At 39.3% G+C, this 25,965-nt stretch overlaps 1 protein-coding gene across 3 annotated transcripts in view; it reads left to right on the forward strand.

Annotated features, from left to right (window-relative positions):
• slc4a11 (solute carrier family 4 member 11) overlaps positions 1 to 25,965 on the forward strand; it is a 101,993-nt gene that overhangs the window by 10,102 nt on the left and 65,926 nt on the right. The window contains exon 1 of one of the 3 annotated variants that reach the window (XM_004554779.2): positions 18,856 to 19,032. The exons of the other annotated variants lie outside the window; for them this stretch is intronic. Within the exon in view, the coding sequence (XP_004554836.1) occupies positions 18,996 to 19,032 (37 nt within the window). The 5' untranslated portion in view covers positions 18,856 to 18,995. Of the gene's footprint in view, positions 1 to 18,855; positions 19,033 to 25,965 lie in introns of those variants that run through there. 3 annotated transcript variants of the gene reach the window in all.

Raw genomic sequence — 25,965 nt, forward strand, 5'->3', positions numbered from 1 at the left:
ATCAAAAGTTTAAGACCACTTGGAAAAATGGCAAAAAATCATATTTTGCATGGTTGGATGTTAACAAGGTTCCAAGTAGAGCTTCAACATGCAACGAGAAGAAATGGGAGTGAGACAAAACATATTTTGAACATGGAATTTATTGAAAAGACCGCTTGAACTGAAACAGGCTGTTTGACAGCTGATCAAAAGTTTAGGTCCCCGTGCCTTTAAAAGGCCAAATCTGTGCAAAAATGTGGATTCAAGGTTTTTTTTTTCAGTCAGGTAGTCACGCTGTCATGAAGTTCTGATGGCAAAAAAAGGTTCCCTTTTTGAACGTGGTCACGTTGTTGAATTGCATAATCAGTCTCTCGCAGCACGCCATCACTGCTGAGGTAGGACAGTGATAAGACAGTGATTTGGAATTTCTTAAATGATCCTGAGGGTTATGGAACAGAAAAGTCAAGAGAAAGACTCAAAAATATTTCACCAGCACTGAACCAGAGGATCCAATTGGTTATCCATCAAACTGGTCGATCCTCGACCCAAATTAAGGCCATTACTGGTGCCGACTTTAGCCCCATAACCATCGGGCAGCATCTGAGACTAATAACAAAAAACGTCTTCAAAGGCCTCGTCTCCTTGAACAGCACAGAACTGACCGTTTGGACAAGAGAGCACCAAACACGGGACATTGAAAGGTGGAAGAAAGTTTTATTCTCTGATGAGAAAGTTTTTAACCTTGATGGTCCTGATGGTTTCCAACATTACTGACAAGCAGGGCCCACCTGAGATGTTTTCTACGTGCCACAGTGGAGGGGGCACCATAATGGTCTGGGGTGCTTTTTCCTTCAGTGGAACAATGGAGCTTCAGGAGGTGCAGGGGCGTCAAACGTCCGCTGGCTATGTCCAGATGTTGCAGAGAGCATCCCTCATGACTGAGGGCCCTCGTCAGTGTGGTAATGACTGGGCTTTTCAACAGGACAACGCTACAGTACACAAAGCTCGCAGGACAATGGACTTCTTCCAGAAGAATAACATAGAAACACTCGTTTGGACCCCCCTGTGTGTTCCCCTGATCTAAATCCAATTGAGTACCTTTGGGGATAGATGGCAAGGGAAGTTTACAAAAATAGACAACGGTTTCAGACAGTAGATGGCCTTCATGTGACCGTCTTCACCACTTGGAGAAATGTTGCCACTTGCATCAAACATGCCTCAATGAATTTTTGAACAGATCAACAATAACGGTGGAGCTACTCATTACTGAGTTCATGTTTGGATTTTTGATTTATGTTTTGGGGGTTACAGTTTTTTGGGGGGTGTTTTGTTTTGTTTTGGGGTTTTTTTTGCATTTGCCTGTTAAATTTTTATGTAACGTTAATGCACATAAAAAAAAAAAAAAAACTAAAAAAAAAAAACAGCTGCTTGTTTAAGTGAAAATACAGTGATGTTCTGTTTTGGGGTTTGTTTGTTTTTTTTTTTTTTTTGGGTTTTTTTTTGTTTTTTTGCACTAATAAAGTTGTGGAGTTGTAAAGTGTTTTGTCTGGTGTCAGTTATATCGTCAGTTATATTGTTATCGCAAATTTTCAAATGTATATCGTGATAAATATTTTTGGTCATATCGCCCTGCTCTATAGAAGACTACTGTGGCTATAGAGTGATTAGGAACAGTTAAACAGCTAACACTAATGTTTGCACCAGGCAGTTTAGCCTTTATGATAATTGTTTACTGTGTTAATTTTGCTGAAATTGGAGCTTTACTGACGCATTAGTAATTTTTAGTGTCTGAGTGTTTTGTTGTTTGCAGAAAGGCAAAAATCTTACTATACAGACCCTGTAAAGGTCTTTGAATGTTGAAGTGACAAAGCATGTGACACATAAATATTTTTGTCATTACCAAAACTTTTATCTTTTGTGTAATTCAATAAGTAGGCAGTATATTTATTTTCACTTGAGGACAAATTGGTAGTGCTTGCATTTACAGTGCTTACAATGTTTGGTTTTGATGTGTTTTTAAGAGTTCAGCTTTATTAGCCAGTATAAAACATTTTCTAGAGATTTAATCAAAAACAAACCATATAGATGAAGTTGGAACACATTTGGAAAAAATTGACATTACAATAATTGTGTTTTCTCCCATCTATAGACTGACAGACAGATGGATAGTGTTGTTAAAAGAATACAGAAATGTTAACCAGATGAAATAAATGGTTCTGTTTGGAAAGCATTAGTCAGTGGAGGTCTTAATACTTTGTAATTTTTTTTTGAGAGACCTTTCTTGAATAATGTTCTTCTGAATTGAACATATTCAAAACTGTGTACTATTCATTCAGAATGACTTTGTTCTTCAAAGCAACTTATAATTCAACCAATTTCAGCTCCACCACATAGTTCTACTGTGTAGTGGTGGGGTCTCTAGGTCCCTGGCTGTCCAGGGCTGAGTATAAATCTTTTTGTAGAACACTTAGTTGGCTTTTTGCATGTTCAATTCTTCTTTGGCAGCCTCACGCTCAGTGCTTTCTCCTCGAGTGCACAATGTGTGTACTCACAGAGGTTGCAGTGGAAAAACTATGTCCTCTCTCCTTTTCACCTACCCATGATTGAAAATCTGCTCTGCTCTCCTCACATATGATACCCAGCTCCTGATGTCACTCTAAAAGCTCCTTCAGATATGCTGTCTCCCTCTCTTTTGCGTCTTCCTAGCCTCTACTTTTCTGGGTTTTGGATTTTGTTTTTCACTCCTTCCTGTTGATCTTGGAACATGATTTTCTTAAAGTTATTTCCCCGAACTGCTCTCTCCCATCCTCATAGATGATATTATCAAACTATATACTGCCTGTCTCTGATCATATCAGCCTTTGCAGTGCAAGGTTGCAAGTCAGCTTCTAAGCTGCATCTTACCCTCACTTGATGTATTACTGGACCCATTTGTGTTAGTTCACTTTTATTTATGTAGAACAACATCAGCTGTCTCAAGGTGCTTTATTTTATAAGGTAAAGACTGCAGAATTAGAGACAGAACCTCCATCTGCAGACAACGGCATTAAAGAAGAATCTCGGTTAAACAAGAGACTCCCAGCTGCATCGTTGTATGGGAGTGGCAGCCATCTAGTGCAACAGTCAGTGTCCATCTAGTCTGGAGCAGGTGGAAGCACAGGAATGAAATTCAGAACATAGAATAGATGTGTGCAAATTGGGGGGGGGGGGGTGAAGATGGAAGGAGCAGCTGTAATGAATAGAGGATACGTTTAAATACCTGCAGTCAACCATCCAAAGCAACTGACAGTGTACAAGAGAGGTGAAGAGGAGAGTTCAGGCGGGATGGAGTCAGTGGGTGGAGAAAAGTGTCAGGGGTATTTTGTGACCACAGCAAGATTGAAAGGACATGTGTATAGTTTGGAGACTGTGGTGGTGACAGAAAGACTGGATAGGTGTTGGGAGTGACCAGGAGGGCAGAATTATAAATGGATACACCAGGGAGGGAGTTTTTCCTTCGCACTGTCGCCAAGTGCTTGCCTTATAGTGGTTTTCTGATAGCTGGTGTTTTCTCTCAGTATAAAGTGGCTTGAAGTGACTAATGTTGTGATTTGGTCCTATATATAAAAAAACAGCTCAGGTTGAGCAGTTTGCAGTCAAAGTTAGTTAAGCAAGGTTATTGGAGGAAGGAGCGGATAGTGGATAGTGGACGAAGGATGTTGAAGATGGAACTGCAAGGCAGGAGGAAAAGAGGAAGGCCTCAAAGGTTCATAGATGTAGTTAACGAGGATATGCAGAGGATTGGTCTGATAAAAGAGGATGCTAGGTATAGGGCAGGGGTCGGCAAGCTGCGGCTCCGGAGCTGCATGCGGCTCTTTAGTCCGTATAGTGCGGCTCCGCGTGGTTTGGGAAAATAAATTAGGAGTATTTAGCTGAAGTGTATTTTATTTATGTTAGTTCTTTTTTTAACTTGTAGTTCTAAATTGGAAGATTATTGTGATATTGAGATATAAAAATATAATTTTATATATATATATATATATATATATATATATATATATATATATATATATATATATATATATATATATATATATATATATATATATATATATATATATATATATATATATATATATATATATTTTTTTTTTTTTTTCATCGCTCAAAATAAGCGTCACACTCGCGGAAGCCGGTGTACGAAACGCCGTGCATTTATCGAGACTTTCAACCCCAGGTAGGCCAATTATGGAGCTTCGGATCCACATTATGTCGGCAGCTGTTCTCCACCGTGATCTATGTTAAAAACAAACACCGCTCACGCCTCACATGCGACAGCTTACAGTCCTGCGTAAAGATTAAAGCCCCGATTTGCAGACGCTGTGCACAGAAGTCCCATTGTAAACATACGACGGCAGACCTGACGATGTTTGCATGAACATGCTTTTCAGCAGGTCTTTATTGACCACTTTTCACACGCGGTTGCTGTACGCACACAGCCGGCTGTAGCTTTTCAGCTCACAGCCCGACACATACCAACAACAGCATAGATAGCACAGACGTTAAGGCGGCGAGGTGTGATTGCGGGTGCCGCTCAGGTGCGTCCGCCTCCCCTGCAGCAGTGCTGCAGACGACGCCCCGCCAAACACATTAACCAGGTAAAATACATATTTAGGCAGAATTTTGCAAATATATATTTTTCATTTTTTAAAAGCATAATGCTTTTTTTTCAAATTTTTTAAAAGTCAGGTCAAGGCTCCAAAAACCCAAAGGCGATATGAGGGTGGCGGCTCACAACAGTTTTTCTTTGCTACATGGATCATTTTAGTTCATGTTGGTGTCTTTCCTTTTGTTATATTTCTTTAAGAGTTCAAAATGTGTTAACTACATAAATAAAATGTAATTTTCTCTGTAGCACTTCATGGATTTCATAAGCAACACACCTTAGTTGTTCACACAAAGCATAAAGGTAACAAACAATATATACAGTGTTATCTTCATTTTAGATGTCAAAAAGTATTTGCGGCTCCCAGTGTTTTTGTTTTGCGTGGAAACCGGGTCCAAATGGCTCTTTGGGTGTTAAAGGTTGCAGACCCCTGGTATAGGGTGATATGATGCAGATGATCTGCTGTGGTGAACTCTAAAGAGAGGATCTGAATGAAGAAGGCAGGGATTAATTCGGGCATGCAGATAACACTGTAGTGTTACCTGCAGATTTGAATTTTATTTGTTGCAATATTGGGGTATGTCTCTGCATGGACTCATGCACAGTTAACGGTACCCTTTATTAAGTGCTCCTTAGTAAATATTTTCATTGCCAGATACATGATGCCAAATAAATAATATTCAACTGCCTTTCCAGTGAGTTTCTTGTTGCATGGTAGGGCTATGATTAGTGCTTGTTCTGCAACCTTGGTGAGGCTGGTGTTCAGCCATATGAAACAATTCTCCACCTGCTGCAGGTTCTAGTTAGACTGACATGGACAACTGGAGACCTGGCATTATACTTTACTGAAGTCCGCCACGTGGGATGTGTCTATAATTGGTGCACTGTAATGTGAATTCTCAACGGATCAGTGGAAAAACAAACCCCTTCACATTCACATTCTGATGACAAAATATGCGTCACTTGAACCATAATGGACTCGCAGATGTGGAAAGTTTAGTCGAGGTTTAAGAAGAACCATTGCCTCCTGCAGTCCAAGATGGTGATGCTAGAGTCTGTCGGGCTGCAGGGTGATAGACTCAAGACGATATCAAAGACTGCCACAACAGCATCCTGGCTTTTTTGTAGGTCTGGCTGATTATTAGTGATTGAACTTCAAAAAAAAAGTGGAAGACAAAGTTCTTTTGGATAAACGTATGTTTTAAAAAAGCTCAAATGAGTTGCCAAATCCGTGTGTGTGTGTGTGTGTGTGTGTGTGTGTGTGTGTGTGTGTGTGTTCACCTGTGTCATCTTAGTTATATTTCCTTAAGCTGTTTTTGCCTGAGAGAACATAATCAAGTTGTTCTTCTTCAAATTAAATCTCTAGCTAGTTTGTGACCTGAAATATAACCTCATCCCCTTGGCAATGCTTTCAGCTACTGAAAGTACACACACACACACACACACACACACACACACACACACACACACACACACACACAGTTACTTGTATCCATAGAGAGGGGGTTGCTGGAGCCTACTGTATATACTGATAGCTCCTGCAGTGAAGTGTATGGGCAGCAGAGTAACGACAACCAGCTGCTACCCTCATCTTCTTTGTCTTCCTCGCCTTCTTTCTCTCTCCATTTCCTTCAGCAATGTTCTTTATTCCCGAGTGTTATTATGAATATTACTGTCTGTCTCTCTTCCTGTGCCAGCCAGCATAAAAAACAACAACAAAGAAAGGGACCTCCCCTAATAAACACACATGGAAAAGCTGACAACCACACTAGATAATAGACGCATACAAACAGAAAGGCAAAATAGACTCCTACACATAGACAGACAAGATCAGCGCCTACACATGCAGACACTGAGGTGTGGTTAATGCACAAGCACACACATACTTACAGTAGACACACACACACACACACACACACACACAGCTGCTAATGATGGTTGTTCCCAGTCAAAAGGAGGGAGCAGGATTCCCTCACTGATTGATGACTCATTGAGGCAATAGCTGTTGCTGTTTGCGGTTCATTACTTGCTATGCAGTATTACCATTATTTCTACACTATTGCAGATCCAGCTATCTTACCCTGTAACTTCTATAAAGCAGGATCTTCCATCAGGCTTTAAAAAGCCAAGTGAAAAACGTTAACCCCCATGCAGAGGCAAGTTGGCATCCTAATGAGTCGTACACCACATCCTGACATCTGGCACAAGGACAAAAGGACACAGCATAAAATGCAGCAGCATGTGCAATACTAGACTACAAATCAGTTGTCACAGGATTTCAGCCTGGCTTTCTATGTGTGCATATTCCAGTATCTAGCAAAATGGTCATACTTGACAAAGAAAACTAAAATTTATGTGCACAAATTAACAGATTTTTGAGATTCAAACAAAAGTGTGCACATCCAAAAGGTAACAAAGCCTTTAACCCTTAAAAAACAGACCATTTAATGAACTTTTACACAAAAATATTTTCAGTTTTTCCACCATCACTCACTTAATTTGGCACCCAAATCTTCTGCTAACAATGTAGCAGCCGAAACGTTCCTGTAGATTCACCTAGTGAAAATGGCTGCCTGGTGACAGGACCGAGAGAGATCGCTGACCGATCCTTGGCTCTCTTCTACTGGTCTATGATCTCCCTCCACCCACCAATGATGTAGTCAAAGCCGCATCTAGGAAAAGCAGTCATAGTGTCTGGTTTTCACCATGGGGAGAGCAACTATGATGGAACCTCATGTATTCATGTATTTTAAATTGTCTGATGAAAGCATATTACAATATAGTTCAGGGTGGATACGTTTCATTGATTATCTCAATATTGTTAGAAACCCCACAACTGGGATCCAGAACAAACTGTCACATGTAACAACGGCTTTAACCTTTTTCTTACTTTCTAAATATTCTGCCATTTGGATTCGCTTTGTTGTTTGTTTGCAGTGCCAGTGTTTTGTAATTCACACTTGATTAGTAGGTATGGCTTTCTGGCAGAGGCCAGCTGAAAGGTACATGTGGTTACGAGCTGGTAGTCCTAACCACTAAACTCACTCTGTTCACCTTATTGCTTTTTAGTGGTTAAAGCGGTTCACACATGGTGATTCATCTCTCACTATTACACACACGCGCACGTGCACACACAGACACCAAGCTGTGAGCTTACTGAAGGCCATTCCCACCTTCATCGTCATAGCACCAGCTGATGACTACCCAGAGAGTAGCTGCAGGTCATTTCATATGCTTCTCTGTGTGAAAAAAATGAAACAAATTTGTAGTTTCAGATGATAGGGCTTGCACAGAGAGTTCCCATTCTAGGTGTGTGGTGGAACTACCTTTTCATGCCAATTAGCTGGTAAAGCGAGACAGCATTTTTGCTAGATGTGTGACTCTGAGCAGAAATGAGAACTGGACCTGACTTCAACCTCTCAGCTGGAAACTAGGGTATAACCTGAGAGAGTGAGAGGAAGAAGAGCTGACAACAGCTTCTTTTACACTATAACAATGCATATGCTATACTGTACTATATATAAGTATACTATAATTATAGTATTAAAGTATTATTGGTGTGAATTTTTGTCCCAAAATACAAAAACAATGTGAAAACGCCTGGAAAAGAAATATAGAAACTGAAATGTAACACATTAAAAAAAAAAAAACTGCAGAAATAAAATGAGTAAATGCAGTACAAACTGTGCACATTTGAACCACACAAATACGAAATGAAAGCATATGAATTTTTGAGAACCGGTTTTTCATAAATGCCTTTTAGGCAACCATGTTCACATTCGCAGGAGGAAGGCAGATACTTATACCAACTGTATATTAGTTTGACAGTTTACCAAAATCAATTGCCAACATTTGATACCCTTCAGATTATCACTACGGTAAATGCAAATGTTTTCTTTCACTCCCTTTACTGTGGACTCTTTCCTGCTCTGTGTGTCCCAGTATCTAAGACTGTTTTCTCCAGTCATTGGAGTTTGCATGTTCTCCACGTGTCTGCCTGGGTTCTCTCTGGGTTCTCAAGCTTCCTCCCATTGTCCTAAGACATGCAGGTAGTGGGTTTAGGTTATCTGGTTAATCTAAAAACAGATGGTAGTGAATTTAGTAAAAAAGATGGAAATGGTGAGACATGCTGTGTAAGAGTGGAGGAAAGAAAAGTGGGCCAAATTCTTCCTCAGTGACACGAAAGACTCCCCACCTTTGCAAGTTACTGCAAATACTTGCTTGCCCTTCTTGATGGCAAGGGTGGCACAACCAGTGATTAAGTTTAGGGGGCAATTATTTTTTCACATAGAACCAGTAAGGTTTGGAGGCCTGTTTTCCCTTTAAATTAAATCATCATTTAAAAACAGCCCAATTAAATACAGAATACAATCTCTGTTTAGTATTTCCATTAGTTTGATCTAAAACATATGACAAATAGACAAAAAATGAAGAAATTGGAAAGGGGAAAGACTTTTTCACAGCAAAGTAGGTAGGCACCATTTGATGCTTGTCTGTGGGATGACTTTGGAAGTCAAGAAAAGGAAGCACGTCCAGACAGAGACGATGATTAAATGTTAAAAGCTGAAGAAAGAGGACAACTGAGCAGAGTTCAGTGAGGAGTTGACACAGACTTGAGTGGTAGGGAAGGGTTACCAGATTTATAGAAAAGTACAGCTGCAGTGGTGAGAAGAAACTGCCAAGAAGGTGCTTGGTGTATCCTCTGGACAAATGAAAGAAGACGAGAAGACTTTGTGGTAGAATGAGGAAAGCATTCAAAGGAAGAGGTAAGCAAAGAGAAATGGGGATAGTCAGGAGATTTAAAAAAAGAAATAGACAGGAGGCAGCAAGGAGAGGGGTGGCAAAGTTGGGAGATGTGGTATGAAGATTTCAAGAGTGGTGGAGAAGTATGTGAGGCTGGTGACGGACATGTATGACTCAGTGTTGAGGTGTGCATTTGGAGTGAAAGACTGGTTCAAGATGGTGGTAGGGATTGGCTCGGAGCCCCCCCCCTCCCGATTTATGATATTGATGGCGAGGTTGACATATGCGGTCAAGCAGGAGTCTTCATGGAGTATGATACTGCAGATGATGTAATCTGTAGTGAGAGTAGGGAGCAGGTGGAAGAGAGCGTGGTCGGGTAGAGGTATGCCCTGGAGAGAAGAGGAACGAAAGTCATTAGAAGCAAGACAAAATATATATGTGTGTGAATTAGAGAGTAGCAGGTGGAAAGGTAAAGATGGAAGGAGCAGTGGTAGTGAAGGACGATGAGTTTAAATACCATGAGGTGAAAAGGAGATTGGAGGTCGGGTGGAGTGAGTGTCAAAATCAGTTTGCAACAGGAGGCTAGCACTGAGATTCCTGCCAGCCTGTTAAATTCTTTTTTTAAAAATTTGACTAGATTAGAGTCGATAATGGCCATTTTCCAGTCTATCAGTATCGCATAGCTTGTCCATCAGAGGAAGTGCAATTTATTCTGTTGGTAACACGTGTTTCGAAGGCCACAAACACAACCACCAGCTGATCTGAGCAGAATCAGGCAGAGCATAAATAAGTAATAACTCCACTTAAAAAAATGGTTGGCAAGTCTGTTTGATTAATGTTTCTCGACAGAAGAAAATAAATATTGGCTGATATCAGGTTTTTAAATCGTCAAATTTTAAAATCAGTATTAGTATCGGTATTATCAATCCAATATCAGCTGGGCTTCAAAATTGGATTTAAAAATCCTGCAAACCTCTCTTAAAATGGGAGTTTTCCCAGATGTAATAAAATAAGACGGAGATCGATCATTTCAGAAGTCTCATAAAATAATTAGTTTGAAAGTTTCTTTTGACTTTGATGCTGTATTTAGTCTTTTTGGGTTATGCAAATCTTAACTTAGCCACAGTTTCCCACTCTCCCTTGCACAAGCATGCCAAATCTCAGATTACAAGGACTTCTCTGATGATAGGCCTCTTTTGGGCACCCCCCCACATTTTCATTTGCCTTGGGGCTAGCCATTCTGAAACTTTAAGATTCTTCTGGTGAAGCCATTCCTTTGTTAATTACGATATATGTTTTAGGTTGTTGTTGTGCGCAAAGGGGAAATTCATCATTGTCGTCAGCTTTCTAGTAGAGGGGTTAATGTTTTGTGCCAGATGTGACGGTTTGGAATTGTTCATAAAGGCCACCACTTAAAACTCCATGATGCTGCCACCACAGAGTTTTACAGTTGGTATTTGAGTCTTTTCAGTTCTATTCTATTGTGTTCTATTCTTTCTGTCGTGCCATCCCACCCCATAGTCTGACATATGAAGAATGTCGCATGTAGTACATAACGAGGTCTTGCAAAAAAATTTCTGCAACTTCTGGGATCCAGTTCTTGGTAATATCACTGTTGTGCCATATTTTCTCCACGTGACTGTCTTCACTGTGTTCCACCTTATCTCCAATGCCTGAAAAATTCTTTTGTTATCATTTTCCTAACATAACTTTCCCTTTGATCTTGGGGACCGTAGCGTTTCGTCTAGGTCAGCGGTCGCCAACCCCCGGGCCACGAACCGGTAAGTTGTTTGGTAGCGGGGCGCAAGAGTTAAGGCTTGGGTGTGAAATGTATGCTTTTCAGGGTTTTTATCAGTTTTTAGCATTGTTTTTTTTATCAGTAACTCAGTTTCCCTGGGTCTTTTCCTGTGTGTTATGCAGTGTTGGGACTAACGCGTTATTAAGTAACGGGTTACAGTAACTACGTTATTATTGTGGTAACGAGCACGGTAACTAGTTATTATGCCAAAATCAGGAACGCGTTACTCGTTACTGGGATTTAGATAGGGTCGTTACTTCGTGTGGTGGCTATCGCGGAGCTTCCACAGATTCAGTAACATTAGCAAGTGGTGGAGGCCAGCAGGTGGATGAGAGAAAGGGGACGCAGGAGGATGAGAGACCCGAAGCGGCCGCCGGTCCGAGTGTCAGGTGAACTGAACTTCAGGTAAGAAGTTATGACCTGCAGTCTGAGTCAGATATAAACCAAGTTTAGGTGGAGTTTATTTTCGTTGGGCTGACTTTTTCGTACTGCGTGCTAGCTAGCATGACGGAGTTTCTATACAGCTGGGTGGGTGCTACGATGTTAATGCTGTTGAACTTTATTTTGTTCATAAGGTTAATTATTACAGTTGCCAACCGTTTCCCTAAAAAACAGAATCGTCTCGTATTCAGAGAAAATATTACGCGTTTCGTATTGAGGTGAAAAGGAACAGTTTGTCCCGGACTTCAGCTACAATGAAAAAGACACAAAGCTGGAGTTATTCTGTGTTTACGCTGCACAGCTGCCTCTCATTCTCTCCCCTCCCTCTCCTGTTTCTACTTCAATCATGAAACTGATCAATGATCAGCTGATCGGCTCTCTTGTTTATTTATCGTCCACTTTGCGCCAGAAAGAGGAAACCAGCGGATGTCGCGTTAAACAACAGCAGCACGTTTGATCAGCTGTTGTTAGAATTTATTTAATATTAATTTCTAGTATCAGCTGATGTTTGCTGGAGCCACATCTGTAAGCTGCTGGTGATGATATCGTTTGGTTATCTGGTGAGAGGGAAACATGAAGATGAAACCAGGAGATGTCCTTACTGAATCATCAGAGCTGTGATGGAGAAACAGGTTTACCTTTTAGGTGACATGAATGAGTTGAAGTTATGAACTGTTTCTGAGAGACAAATAACACCAGGATCCTTTTTTATGTAGCTGACAGCTGGTAACTGTGCAGGGGCGGATCTAGCAAAGTGTTGCCAGGGGGCCAGGTAGAGCATTAAAAGGGAAAGGGGGGCACAAGGAAATACTTAATCTCATTTCAAATGTCTCGCTTTTAATAAATAATTATCTGAGTCTTACAACAAACGATTGATAGATTGATGCATATATACCATCAGAACAGTGTACATCACTGTCACAACAGTGTTTATTTTCATTCAAAGGCTTTATGATTTTTGCTATAATAGTGGGCTGGTCTCTAGTCAAAATGCCCGGGCTGATTTTTTTTGTCCCAGTCCAGCCCTGTATGCAGCTCATCTGCAGTCTGGTGTTGCCTACATCTTCCTATTCAGAAGGCAGAATGTCTGAGTTCTGAGTACAATCAAAGCACCACGACTGCAGTTTTTGTGTTGGATGTAAAAAGCGCACATGACGCTGTGACGTAGGCTAGAATCATGGCGACGGTCAACGACGGTCCAGGCGTGGGATTTCTCTCGTGGAAATATGCACGTTATTTTTTCCTTTGGTAGGTGGCACAGTGCACTTGTGGCAAGTAAGCAAGCTAGAAGACTGGCAGTCTTGCTGGGTATCCAGTTAGCAACACATTAACAAGAGAAGTCTGAGTAAAACCAAAGTTACTTTCCCTAGTAACTAGTTACTTTGAAAGTAACGAGTAACTTGAAGTAACTGAGTTACTTTTGATGGAAGTAACTAGTAATGTAACTAAGTTACTAATTTAAAGTAACTTACCCAACACTGGTGTTATGAATAAATCTTCTTCTTTTTGTGTACTGGTACTGGTTTTATTTTGTTGTATTTATCCGCGACACCTTAAAGGCCGGTCCGTGAAAATATTGTCAGACATAAACGGTCCGTGGCGCACAAAAGGTTGGGGACCGCTGACCTAGGCGACTAAAATGTCTGAGTAAATGTCTTTCCTGCAACAATTTAACTTTATTTGATTTTTATGAACTCACTGGAGCTGATGACAGGTGTGTGCTAAAAACTAGTCTTAACACTTCTCCCCAGTTATAAAAAGGTGTTTGTTCAGTTGAATTGTACAGGTTATAAGTCATATTAAAGGTTTAGATTTTTTTACCCATTGTATTTTGAAGTGCAGCTTTATTGGTGTGTAGCTGTTAGAAGTTTGCTGAACTACATAAGAACTACAAAAACAAATAAGCAGAAAACATGGCCTGTAGAAAACTCGTGGGACAAAGCTGACCCTCAACATCAAAACGGGTTCACCAATTGTAAGAACAGAGAAGCTGAAAAGCAAGAATAAAACTCTAAAAATGGATTTTGTGTTTTCAGGTGTTTGTTTCTTAATCTAAAATATTTTCTTTTCTTTCCACTCATTTGATCTAATTTTGACACCGTACCCAAAACGCCCCAGGTGCACCCAGGAGGCACCATGTTAATGAGATTTGACTTTGGTGACAAAGATGGAAGCAAATCTAAATTGAACCTTCAAACTTTTGATCATTTCAAGGACATATACAGTGCCATAAAAAAAAGTATTCCTGATTCTTTCCTGATTTCATACATTTTCCCATTTTAGGCACACTTCAGTGGTTCAGATCAGCGAATACATCGAATACATAAGACCAATTTAACCCAAGTAAATACAAGACGCAGTTATCGAATGCTTTTCAATTATTAAGGGAAAAACGGCTATACAAACCTACCTGGCCTTATGCTAAAAAAAGGTAATCCCCCTTGTTGTTAAATCATGAATTAACTATGATTAGCTTTTTTCTTCTTTTTTTTTTTTTTTTTTTTTAAGCAGAGTTCACTAGCCACACAAAGGCCTGATTACTTCCAGACCCATTTAATCAAGAAATCACTCAAATTGAACCTGTGGAGAAAATTCATAGATAATAGGTAAAGGATTTCAAAAAGCAACACTTAATGCCATACTCCAAGAGCGCAACAACGAAAGATCCAGGATGTTACAAAAGACGCCACAACATCTAAAGTCCTGCAGGCCTCACTTGTCTTAGGTATGGTCAATGTTCATGATACAACAATAAGAAGGAGACTATGCATATTTGGTATCTTTGGGTGAGTTCCAGGGCAAAAATCAGTGCTGATTTTAACACAAATACAAAGGCTCGTCTCGCAGTTGCCAAAATAAACATCTTGATGATCCCCAACACTTTTGGGAAAATATTCCCAGGATTGACCAGACAAAAGTTGAAATTTTGGAAGGTTTGAGTCCTGTTATGTCTGTCTTAAAACCAACCACATCATATCAGCAGTCAAATATAGTGGTAGTAGTGGGATAGTCTGGACTTACTCTGCTGGTTCAGCACCTGGACAACTTACTGTAATTGATACAACCATGAATTCTGCTCTCTACCACAAAATCCTGAAGGAGAATGTCCGGCCATCGGTTTGTACCATGAAGCACAAGCGCAAGCTGTGTTATGCAGCAGGACAATGATCCAAAACACACCAGCAAGTCCACATTTGATTGGCTCAAAATACAAAATGAATGTTTTGAAATGGTTTTGGAGCGGCCTTGTTAAAGTCCGGACTTAAATCATGTTGGGGTGATTTGGCATGACCACAAAAAGGCTGTTCATACTGAAACCTTCCAAAGTGGCTAAAATAAAACAATTCTGCAAAGGAAAATGGGCCAAAATTCCTCCCTATTGATGTGAAAGACTCATTGCCAATCATCACAAATACTTTATTGCGGTTCATGCTGGCACATTGGGTCATGTAAGTTTGGATAGCTTTTTTTCCCCTCCATTAATAAAACCATTTAAAAATGGTATTTTGGATTTACTCAGGTTATCTTTGTCTGATATTAAAATTTGTTTCATTGGAAACATGCAAGTGTAACAAAATGGTAAAAAACTGATAAAGCAGGAATAAAGTCTTCATGGTGCTGTAAGTACCAAACACTACCAGCTTATTTTTATGTACTGTAGGCTTTCATTTATATACTCTTACTGATAACCAAAAAATAGGCATGTAAGGTAGCTGTGCACATTGATGTTTAAGTAGAATACACATGTCTTTACACCTGTGCTACACGGGTTTGGTGAGAACACGAATTATCCTCTGGGGAGAAAGGGCTCTGACTCACAAAGTGATGCATTTGCCCTAACTGTGTGTAACAGTTCTTATGCAAAACAGACCCATTGGCCATACCACACATAGGGATGTTGTACTTGCAGACTTATGCAAATAAATGACCTTTCAAAGAACATTTACATCACGGTAAGAATTCTTATTTTTTATTATTATTATTCAGTAGTTTCTGTCAGATTAATAAAATTAAAATGAAGTTAAATGTTTTTTTCCTTGTACCTATTTTTTTCCTTATTAAAAATCCTAGTTTTAATAAGCATTGTTACATTTGTTACAATGATAAGTTCACAGGGATGAAAAGAGACTTTGAACAAGACTTTCAATTCAGTTCATTTGTTCATTAAATTATTTAAAAATGTTTCTTTTTCTGTTTCATGTTATGTGCATTCATTATGTTACCTGCCATACATTTGTATATAGTGAAAAAGCAATAGTGTAAGCTTAAAAATCAACACATGTGAGATTAGCACAACTAAACAGTTTACCTCAATTAGGGTGGATATGTGAACGATGACATCCAATGAAGTCAATCGTTTTTAACCTGCTGTATTCCATGTGACACCCCACATAGTAAGGAGGTCTGGCCCGGATCTGGTATCAAGTCGGCACTGCTGGCTGACTTCTGGCATGATAAGACATGTACCAGATATGGGCCAGGCCTGGCATAGGTGGCACTGTTTATGTGATGGCATGCCACATCTGGCTCGATTGTGGTTTGGTTCATGTGGCCCAGGTCCATAGAAAACAGGTCTGGCCTGGATCTGGCATCAAGCTGGCACTTCGGACTGACTCGTGTCATGGCAGAGTGTATGTCAACCAGATGTGCGCCATGTCTGGCAATGACGCCACTGTTTATGCAATGGTATGCCATATCTGGCCTGATTATGGTTTGGTGTATGAGGCCCAGGCCCACAGAAAACAGGTCTTCCCTGGATGTGGCATCAAGCTGGCACTTCGGACTGACTGGTGTCAAGGCAGGGTGTATGTCAACCAGATGTGTGCCAGGTCTGACAATGATGGTACTATTTATGTTCCTATTTTAGTTAGAAGACCTAAATGCCATGTTGTAATACTATAAAACTTTTGCATGTTCTGCCACATGTTGTTAATACATGGTTTGATTAAGGTAGGTTTAGCAGAGGTAATCCACACATGGGCCAGCACAGGACCACCAGTGCCTGCAACTGGCCTTGTGCTCGCCCATGTGTGGGCCACATCTAGCAAACCAGATCTGGGCCACCAAAGGGCCGTCATTCTTTGCAGTATGTAGGCCATGTGTAAGCACATTGTGTGGGCCAGATCCGGGCCATACCAATTTTGCTATGTGGGTCCATGTGATTATCGATAGCCCTTATTTGTTTCACTGTGACTTTAGCTTGAGTCCTATGAGCAAGAAGTTGTCCTGTCTCTTGGAGGCTGTACTTAACCGAGGCAGCAGCCTCATCGAAATCAATGTATGTTTAGTTTTTTTTGTTTGGTTGGGTTTTTTTGTAAGTCGTAGGATTTTATCTTGCAAGATCAGCTGTATGCAACTTGTGAGGACAATCTCATGAGTGAAAACAACTCATAAAAAGAAAGGAATGAGCTTGGTTGATTGCCTTTTAAATTGAACCCAAATGTGCAAGCACGTCTTCAGTTTGTGTTCTTTAAATAAAAAAACTTGATTAAATTTGCATATTTTTAGTTTTTGCATTATAGTATTTACAGCTGAACAGGGATCTGAAAGGTCACATACTCTTAGCAGGAGCTTGTTTTCTGGACAAAGATGACGGCTGCTGAATGAAGAGGTGTGAACACAAATCTGGTCCCAGGCTCTGTCTTTTTATCTAGCCACAAGCACCTAGTTTTTGTTCTTCAGTTGTTTTATCACAATTGCTTTCTTCTTCTGACTCCCAATATCGTCACATCTGTGCCATCATGTTTCTTTCATACCAAGGCAAAATTAATTGTGAGTCAAATGTGATCAGGGTAGCAACTGAGATTGTCAACTATAGAAGAAAATGCTAAAACACAGTGCAGCTACTTATTGAAAACATGCAAAGAGAGAGATGGGCATGACATGCATCCATTTCTTTCATAAAGCCCAACTATTAATGAAGTAAAAACTTTAAGGGATACAGTTTAAACAAATAAAGAGAATCATTTGCAAATCTGTATGGTGATTTTTTTTTTTTAATGTATTTTCATTATTTTTGTAACTACCTCAGTACATTTGCATGTGATCAGATATGTTAAAAATCGTAATATGCATTCAGCTTTGCAAGCTGATATTAGTAAATGAAAACACAAATAGAAGATATATAAATATGTCTGAATAGTATTTTGTTTCAAAACATGGAAAATATATACAAATTATTAGTTAGAACTCAGCTTGACCTTTAAAAGGCTGTCTTTACATATGTTTTTTTATTTTTTATTTTTTTTTTAGTTGCGGCAGTCAGGTTCAGAATGACCAGGATACCTTTTCCTTACCTGGCTTTACTTACACTAGCATCAGCTAATGCGTTAAACACTATGTGACCAATCACAAAATAAAAAAATATCAACAACAGAACAGAATATTTTACCAGATCATAAAACTATAATCTTATAAAAAAGACTGAGAGGTTAAAGACATGGTCTAAAAGTATTGGAAATGCAAATCATTTTGATTTATTTTTCATTTATTTGTACCTCTTTCCAGTAGCAGAGCACTTTATTTTCAGGTGTTTTAGTAAGAGAAGATCCTGTAATTACAGTTGTACTTAATTTATTATGAAAATAATATTTCGCATTGGGGGGAAAAGTTAAATTGTATTGTTGTTTCTATATGCTTTTAATTATGTCTTGGAAGAAAAACTGAAACTGGCAAAAAGCGGTTTTAGCATGTTGAAAGAGAGATTTATAAATGTGTGTTCTGCTGGGCAAATACAGTCATTCCCCATAGATACTAGTGTCTGTATAGCTATAGTTGATTTTAATATACTTTATTGTTAGTGAAAACTGAGGAAATCAAATATAGCAGCAAGCTTTAATACTGGCTTATCAAAATGATCACACAGCAAAAATGCATGATGGTTTTGTTGCATCACTGTTCCACTGTTGGTTTAATAACACCAGCCACTGTGAGTGAACATGCATACGTCAGTGTGAAGCAATATCTCACATTCATTATGAAACTAGTTTGGGAATTTTAAGCTCTGTGAAAGTGTAGGGACAAATGGCTGACAAGATGGCTTGTTGCGTGTTATTGTTAAGAGAACTGTGCTGAGGAGGTGTGTCCTGATGTTGGGTTTGCCTTGCAGCATGATGCCCTGCCATACGCCGCTGACTGGTGGGCCTGGTGTAAAGCAGTAAAGGAGTAAAGCAGAAGGCACTAGGACCCAGACAAGTGAGTGAGTAGGCAGGCAGAGTGGGGCTGAGTCACTGCATGTGTCTGAGAGGCAGTCAGAAACAGAGCAGAGCAAGGGAGCAGAGGTGATCTCACACTCATCAGCACAGGATAACACAACCATGATGGGTTGACTTGGGGGGAGGGGGGGCGGTTGGAGAGAGGAAGTGTGCATTCGCCACCACTTGCTCAGCTATGGAGACCAACAAAGTTCTTCATTTTGTGCCTTCGGGTAAGTGGATCAAAGCTCCGAAAGCTGCTTCTCAGCTGTGCACGACACATCGTTCACTGGGAGAACCTTGGGGTTCCCTACCTAGTGAAACCTGAGAACCCCTTGTGCAAAACATGTGCAGCCCACTTCCACCTCTGCTCTGAGGGATGGCAGATGTTTTTGTGCATGTGCTCTACTGTACATACTTGTTTTCGTGTTTGCCCTTTCTGTGTACTTAGGAATGTGGCAATGTTCCACTTGTGACAGAAATCTAATTTTTTATTTTCTTCTGAGGGGAGGAGGGGTTTTGGAAGACAGATCGCAGATGTTGTTTTTTTTTTTGTTTTTTTGCCTTTTTGTATTGGTATGCATTTGTGGGGGGTTTTCTGTCTTGTACTTGTTTATGTCTGGTATGCGGCACAAGAGGTTCCTGTGTCGTATATTATCAGTTAAGGAACTGAACCTTGAGAAACAATCGCATTGCAAACCCACCCATAGAAAGCCAGTGTACCTGTCGAGCATGTACAGAAGGCATGCAGAGGAAACCTGGGATCACAATGCACTTTCTCAGTGTTGCACTGGTGCGGCTCATGAATGTAAGACTGTGTGCATTTGCATTCATGTGTGCGTGTGTGCATGGATCCATGTGTAGTGCCTGCATGTGTTTTTCTTTCTCTTTTTTGCCTCTTGAAACGTGTGTTTATGTGTGTGAGATAAAGAATGACAGATTAGTGTTGGTGACAGCCACAGGAGAGCAGCGAGTTCTCTCCTCACTGAAAGTCCTCTGAGAGTCCATAGCCCATTTGGAGGTGTGATGCGGCTGCCGCTTCACTTTCATTTTGTCTGTGTGTGTGTGTGTGTTAGAGAGAGAGAGAATAGGATGTTTTGAGGATAATACAAGTGTGGGAATCTGTGTGTTAGCGTGTATATCAGTGTGTTTTTGTTTGTAGTCTACAGTATTTTGTAAGAATGCATTTATATAGCTGTGTTGTTTTTGTTTGTTTTTGTTTGTTTTTTTTTTTTTGGGGGGGGGGGGGGGCGCTCATTTTTGTGTTTTTCACAGTTCAGATGTGTTTTGTGTCTACATATGTGTTTGTGCGTACACGAGTGAACATGCTTTTTGCACACTAACTACATCCCTGAGTATGTGCTGGGGTGTGATGGACACTGCTGTGGCTTGTCCTCTAAAAAAATAATTTGCATTAGCTGATTACAGGCAGAGAGGGCAGATTTGATTCTTACAGCAGAACAATTTGGTGGTGTGAACATAAAGGTATTCAAAAGATTTCTTACTAGGGAGAGGTTTTTAAAAATTGCGGGTATTAATAGGAGAAAGTCTGCTATAGTAATGGCTTATCGGAAATTACTTTTGTGTTTGTGTGTTGTGTAATGTAACCTTGGCTTTAACAGCAGATTTTAATAAAACAAAACCTCTCTAAACATAACTGTACATTTATAAAAAATTTGGTAGCATTATTGATCTCTGTCAGGAATCAAAAATGCTGTCAAAAAGGTACATGTTCAGAAATCTGACAGCAGATATTTAGCTCCACTGGTGACTCAACAATTACCTTTCCAGAGGATTTTTCTTTCTTGCTTTCAACACTCACTTTACTGCCCTCTGTATTTTTGAATAAAGCAGAGCAAGCTGTTCCATGCAGCAAAACTCAGCATACTTAACAGGAACATGGAGTCCAAAATAATGTTCGTCTGAAGCTGACTGCAGACCTTTATATTGCTTTTGTCTTATGTGAGCATTAACAAAGCTCTATTGCTGCGTAGTTTGGGGTAAGCACCCAAATTGTGTCATTATCAGTGGCAAACTGCTGACAGTTGAAAGAAAAAAAAAAACAAAACGGTTATATAAAAGAGTTCAGAAATTAATTTTTACTTTATGGAGTAGTAAATTACCACAGAACGTCCAAATCTAATTGCACAGTGTGGACATATTGCAGTGGGTTTCAATACTGAGGCATAGTTTAACCTCACTGGTTTTTGTTCCCTGTTCATCACACGCTAGCAAATTCCTGCAGCTTGTAGGAGTGCAGTCTAACAGCATGCAGAATGGTGCAATGATGACGGATATGATGGTGATATAAATTGAAATGTATTATAGTTGTTTTTTTTTTTTAAATTTGTGCAGGAATACTTTGATTTAAACAAAAAGAACAGCAGTTGAAAAGTATTTTTATTAAAAGGTATTCTGTAGACTTTTTTCAGTTAATAATTTGGTCCATGACCAATACAGTGGTTGAGACAACCCAACATGCTACTCTTCAAGCAAAAGCAATATGCATGCAGTATGCAAGTTCCATTCAAAATCATCCTCTTTGTTTCTTATGTGACTTTTGGAATACGAAATAAATGTTTTTATTAGTAAATTACAAGCATCATTTCAGCCAGCGCAAGCTTAAAATATGTTGGCGTAATTTAGAACAGAAGCTCAGCATATTTGCATTAGGATAAATTAAGTACATCATTAATATGTGACTTGTTATGAATGAATAAAAACATTGCAGTTGATTTGCAAAACAAATTATTAAGACCTGTAAGTCCAGCCTTCACAGGGAAATGCTCATGTCTGCTGTGTTTTTAAACAGTTCATTTTAACACAAATAACCGTGACTTAAAACTCAACCTCAAGTCATGCTGGTAGCGTGTCGATCTTCAGGTGGGACAGAGTCAGATAATCAGTGTTGCATCCGTGACCTGCAGTGCCAGAAGATATCAGCATGGAGGACACACAGTGGATGTGTGAATTAGTAGTTCGACCATGTGGAAGTGGAGGTGTGTGGGGAAGAAGATGGATGACGTGTTCCTGTGTGCATGCGTGCGTGTTTGTGCTGTAGATGTGACAGTGATCTCTGATCAGTATTCACCGCTGGCAACAGATCTCAGAAGCTCCAGCCTCTGAGCACAGCCATCTGGGCAGAGGAGAAACACACATTGACACACACATACAAATTATTATACAGTACCACACATACAAATACTAATACGCACAAGCACTGAAATGTCACAAAAACACGTCCTTGCAAGACACGACAAGACAGCCACACATGCAGCGCTGTCACACATAGGCATCGTTTGAAAATTCACGCACGCTCTGTGTATTTGCACACACTAAAGTACACTCACATACCAGTTATGTCAGATAATGTTCACGCACTCCACATAATTATATACACAATTCATCTTATCTACATGCATCTACATACATTTGTTAGTTTATACACACACACACACACACACACACACACACACACACACACACGTATATGCACTCCTTTTACATGCATGTTAAATTCCATAAAATATGCAGGCACGTTTGCAGAATTGTACAATGGGTAGGTGTGCATTTTTGGGGGAAGAAGATGATATTTTTTTATTTATACTAAAATATATACATCACTGTTGGTCAGCTGTCTTCAGGTGTTGTATTCTAATATCGATTGTCATTTCTTAATCTTTGTCCTTGACAAATTACCTTACAATCTTTGTAATTTCAAAGACTAATAAAAGCTAAATATTAAAAACAAAAATCAAAATGAAATGGAAATAATATATAACTGGAAAATAGAAAGCTAAAAAAAAACTCTGTTTGCCATTAAAAGTAGTATTAAGAAAGCTAAGAGAACTTAACTGCTGACATTTACTATACTTGGATTGAGATTAGAAAATGCTATAATGGATATTTTTGCAGTTGGGAAACAATCAGGGAAAAATGAATGACTTTAAAATCTGCAATACAGATTTTAATTTTCTTGCAATTTTAATCTGTGTGGCTTTTGTGAGATTTTTATTTTTTTTATTCTTTATTTTTTAACAAAACTTGCTATTTTCAGGCCAACGTTACAAAATGAGATGTGGTACCAGGTGTGGCCTAGCACCTTACTGCGTTTTCAAATTAATCAGGTGCACCTCACACCTCTTGGCCATTACATTTTCTACAGCATAATGGGTATTAAATTAAATACTAAATACCCATTTAAACTAGATCTTGTGGTTTAAAAAAGGCAAAAAAGAAAGAAACAAAAAAGAATTTAGTGGTATCCACCAACAAGACCAATGGTCTAGCTTGCAATAATTTTTTAACAGTGAGGCAACACTGATGATGTAATTTTACCTTGACTTGCCTTTGTGGAAGTGTTTAACAGCAACCGACCAAATTCTTCTTTTGTTGTTGTTTTTTCTTTTCTTTTAATTAATTTTGCTATACTATATGTTAGAGCTGCACGATTAATCGTTAGAAAATCGCGATCTCGATTCATACTTATGTGCGATCTCATTTCCAAATGACAACGATTTAAAAAAAAAAAAAAAAAAAAAAAAAAAAAGACAACGACGATTGTACCGCATTTTGATCCGGGACGTACTCTGCATGAAAACAAGCGCTCACTCTTCCTGCTCAACAAATGACAAGGGCGGAGCTTTATACCACGTGATACAGAAGCTGTGCCGTGTGATGCTAACATTAGCAGGGAAAAAACAACGGAGAACACATCAGGGATGACGAGAAAGTGACAGGAGAAAATCCGTCCCGGTCAACCACCCAAACATCAATAACGGGAACCTTATACAGCGCTTCCCTATACCCGTCGAACTCCCGCAGGCACAAAGAAATCACGGAGGCTATCACTTATGACCTGACCAAAGATATGGCTCCCAGCAACACTGTGCAAAACGAGGGATTTAGGAAAATGATCAACACCCTAGACAAACGCTACACAGTGCCGTCCCGCAACTATTTTTCTATTGTTGCACTACCTGCTCTATACACGCAGTGTCGAGCAACGGTGGAGACGGAATTTCAAGCAGTACAACATTTTGTGGCAACGACAAAATGTGAGACATTTGTTGTTTTTAATGTTTATTTATTGTTTTTATATTTATTGTTTTTATGTTCAGTCTCAACTGTTACGAAGTTGATGTGCAGTTAATAAGCGCAATAAATATTTATACTGGAAAAGAAAATCGTGAGAGAATCGTGATCTCAATTCTAAGCCAAAAAATCGTGATTCTCATTTTATGCAAAATCGTGCAGCCCTACTGTATGTTGCAAAACCCTCTGACAGCCTTCTTTGAATTTTGTCCTTTAAGGTCAGGACTAAGCTAAGTTATAGGACGTATATTTTCAAATGTGGACTTAAGGTCTAAGGAGCAGAACACATTGATACTTTAACACAAGCTCTGTTGCATTCCTTTTAACATCTAAATTAAATTACTCACTTTAGTGATGTCATTAGCCAAACATCAGTTCACTAAATTGGATTACGAGACCTGAAAAGGATAAATAAAACACTCAAGTACTCGTGTATATCTTAAAAGCGTCGAGCCAAACAGTAGTGAATAAAGCAACCTTACTATGCTTGTTAACAAAATCTAGTCTATTAGTCCAGCCCTCACCTCCACAAATCAAAATATAAGCAGTCAGATATGATAAGATATGATCATTTACTATAATTTTTCAAATATATATATAAATAAATATATCACATATAAAGAATCTGAGTCAAATTGAGATTTTTGACTGATACTTTGAAGCTTTGAATTTCGTTATGTTTTTTTTTAATAGTAGGCACAACATGCTACATGAACTAAATCTAGTCTGCTAGCTTGTAAATTCCACATTAGGGAGGACCTTAATGTGGTATTTACAAGCTATTTAGGCAGCTGTGTCTATTAGCTTCATTAGCACTGTACAAAAAAAGCCCTGTAGTCCCAACATGGTATTTTTCATGTTACGATTGCAGATCTTTTAATTTCACATGTCCTCACTGCTTTATAGCAGCCCAGATGTGGAAGTATGAAAAAGATCTCTAAAGAGTTTTTTCAATGTTCAGATAAAAATGGGTGTAAATACTAGTGTGCTGCATATCAAGTGAAGCTGAATCTACTTATACCATTTGGAGATATTTTTAACCCTGATTATAAAGGCGGGAAGTCTCGCAGGCATTGGCAATTATGGGGAAGTCTCATTTTATTCTCAAAAATGGATGTAAAGCCCTTGTTTCTCTACTCAAGTATTCTTTGTTTTTAGTAGCAGATTGTATGTTTGGATTCATGATGATGTATAAGTGGCTTTCAGAGAGTGAAAGTCAAAGATGATATTAACGGCTCTTTAGTGCAGATTTGATCCACTTTTAACACAGAGGGCATGACTTAATCTCATTCAAAACACAATAGATGCTTTTAACTCGGAGCCAGTTGTCAGCTGCCATCATCTCCCACATATTTGTATAGAGCCGTTTCTTTTTTTTAAATTTCGAAAATAGAAAAAACAGAACTGGCAGTCTCCTCCCATCTTTGGTGTTGGTGCTGACAGTCTTCAGACTGTACACACATACACGGAAAACAGAGGATTAGTCCACATGTCATAACACAGACAATCTAGCAGTTTTCAGACTAACAGATAATCGATATCCAGGCCAAGACCTCTTGTTCCAAGTGCTGGTCTTTGTTTAGAGTCGGGCAAGAATGCAGATACACGCTAGCAAAATGCAACAACATTCTGGCCAAAGCTTTTTTTCATTTTTCATTTCCCTGCATGTAGTCAAACATGATTAGTTAACACTACTCATACTGTTACAACTAATAATAGTATGAGTAATAACAGTATGACTTCGGGAACAAACCCTTCTGGTACCGCTGCCTGCACATTCTGCATATGCAGAGATATTTTCAGGTTATAAACACAGGAAGCAGTACTGAGCACGGCCGAGGCATTTATTTCAGTTCCCATTTATTATCACTTTTGTATATTCAACCAAGACGGCACAGGCTCCGCAGCACAGAACAGCTTGTACTGTGCAGGGTATTTTCTCCTTTGCAGTGAATTTAATTTAAAACCAGCAAACAAAACTGAATCAACTTGTAGAAATGCTGCTATACTGCACCTCCCCTCCTCTTGATATGTACACCCCTTCTCCAACAAAGACATCTTGGAATAATTAC

The sequence above is a fragment of the Maylandia zebra genome, linkage group LG19 (assembly GCF_041146795.1).
Source record: "Maylandia zebra isolate NMK-2024a linkage group LG19, Mzebra_GT3a, whole genome shotgun sequence".
Lineage (NCBI taxonomy): Eukaryota > Metazoa > Chordata > Actinopteri > Cichliformes > Cichlidae > Maylandia > Maylandia zebra.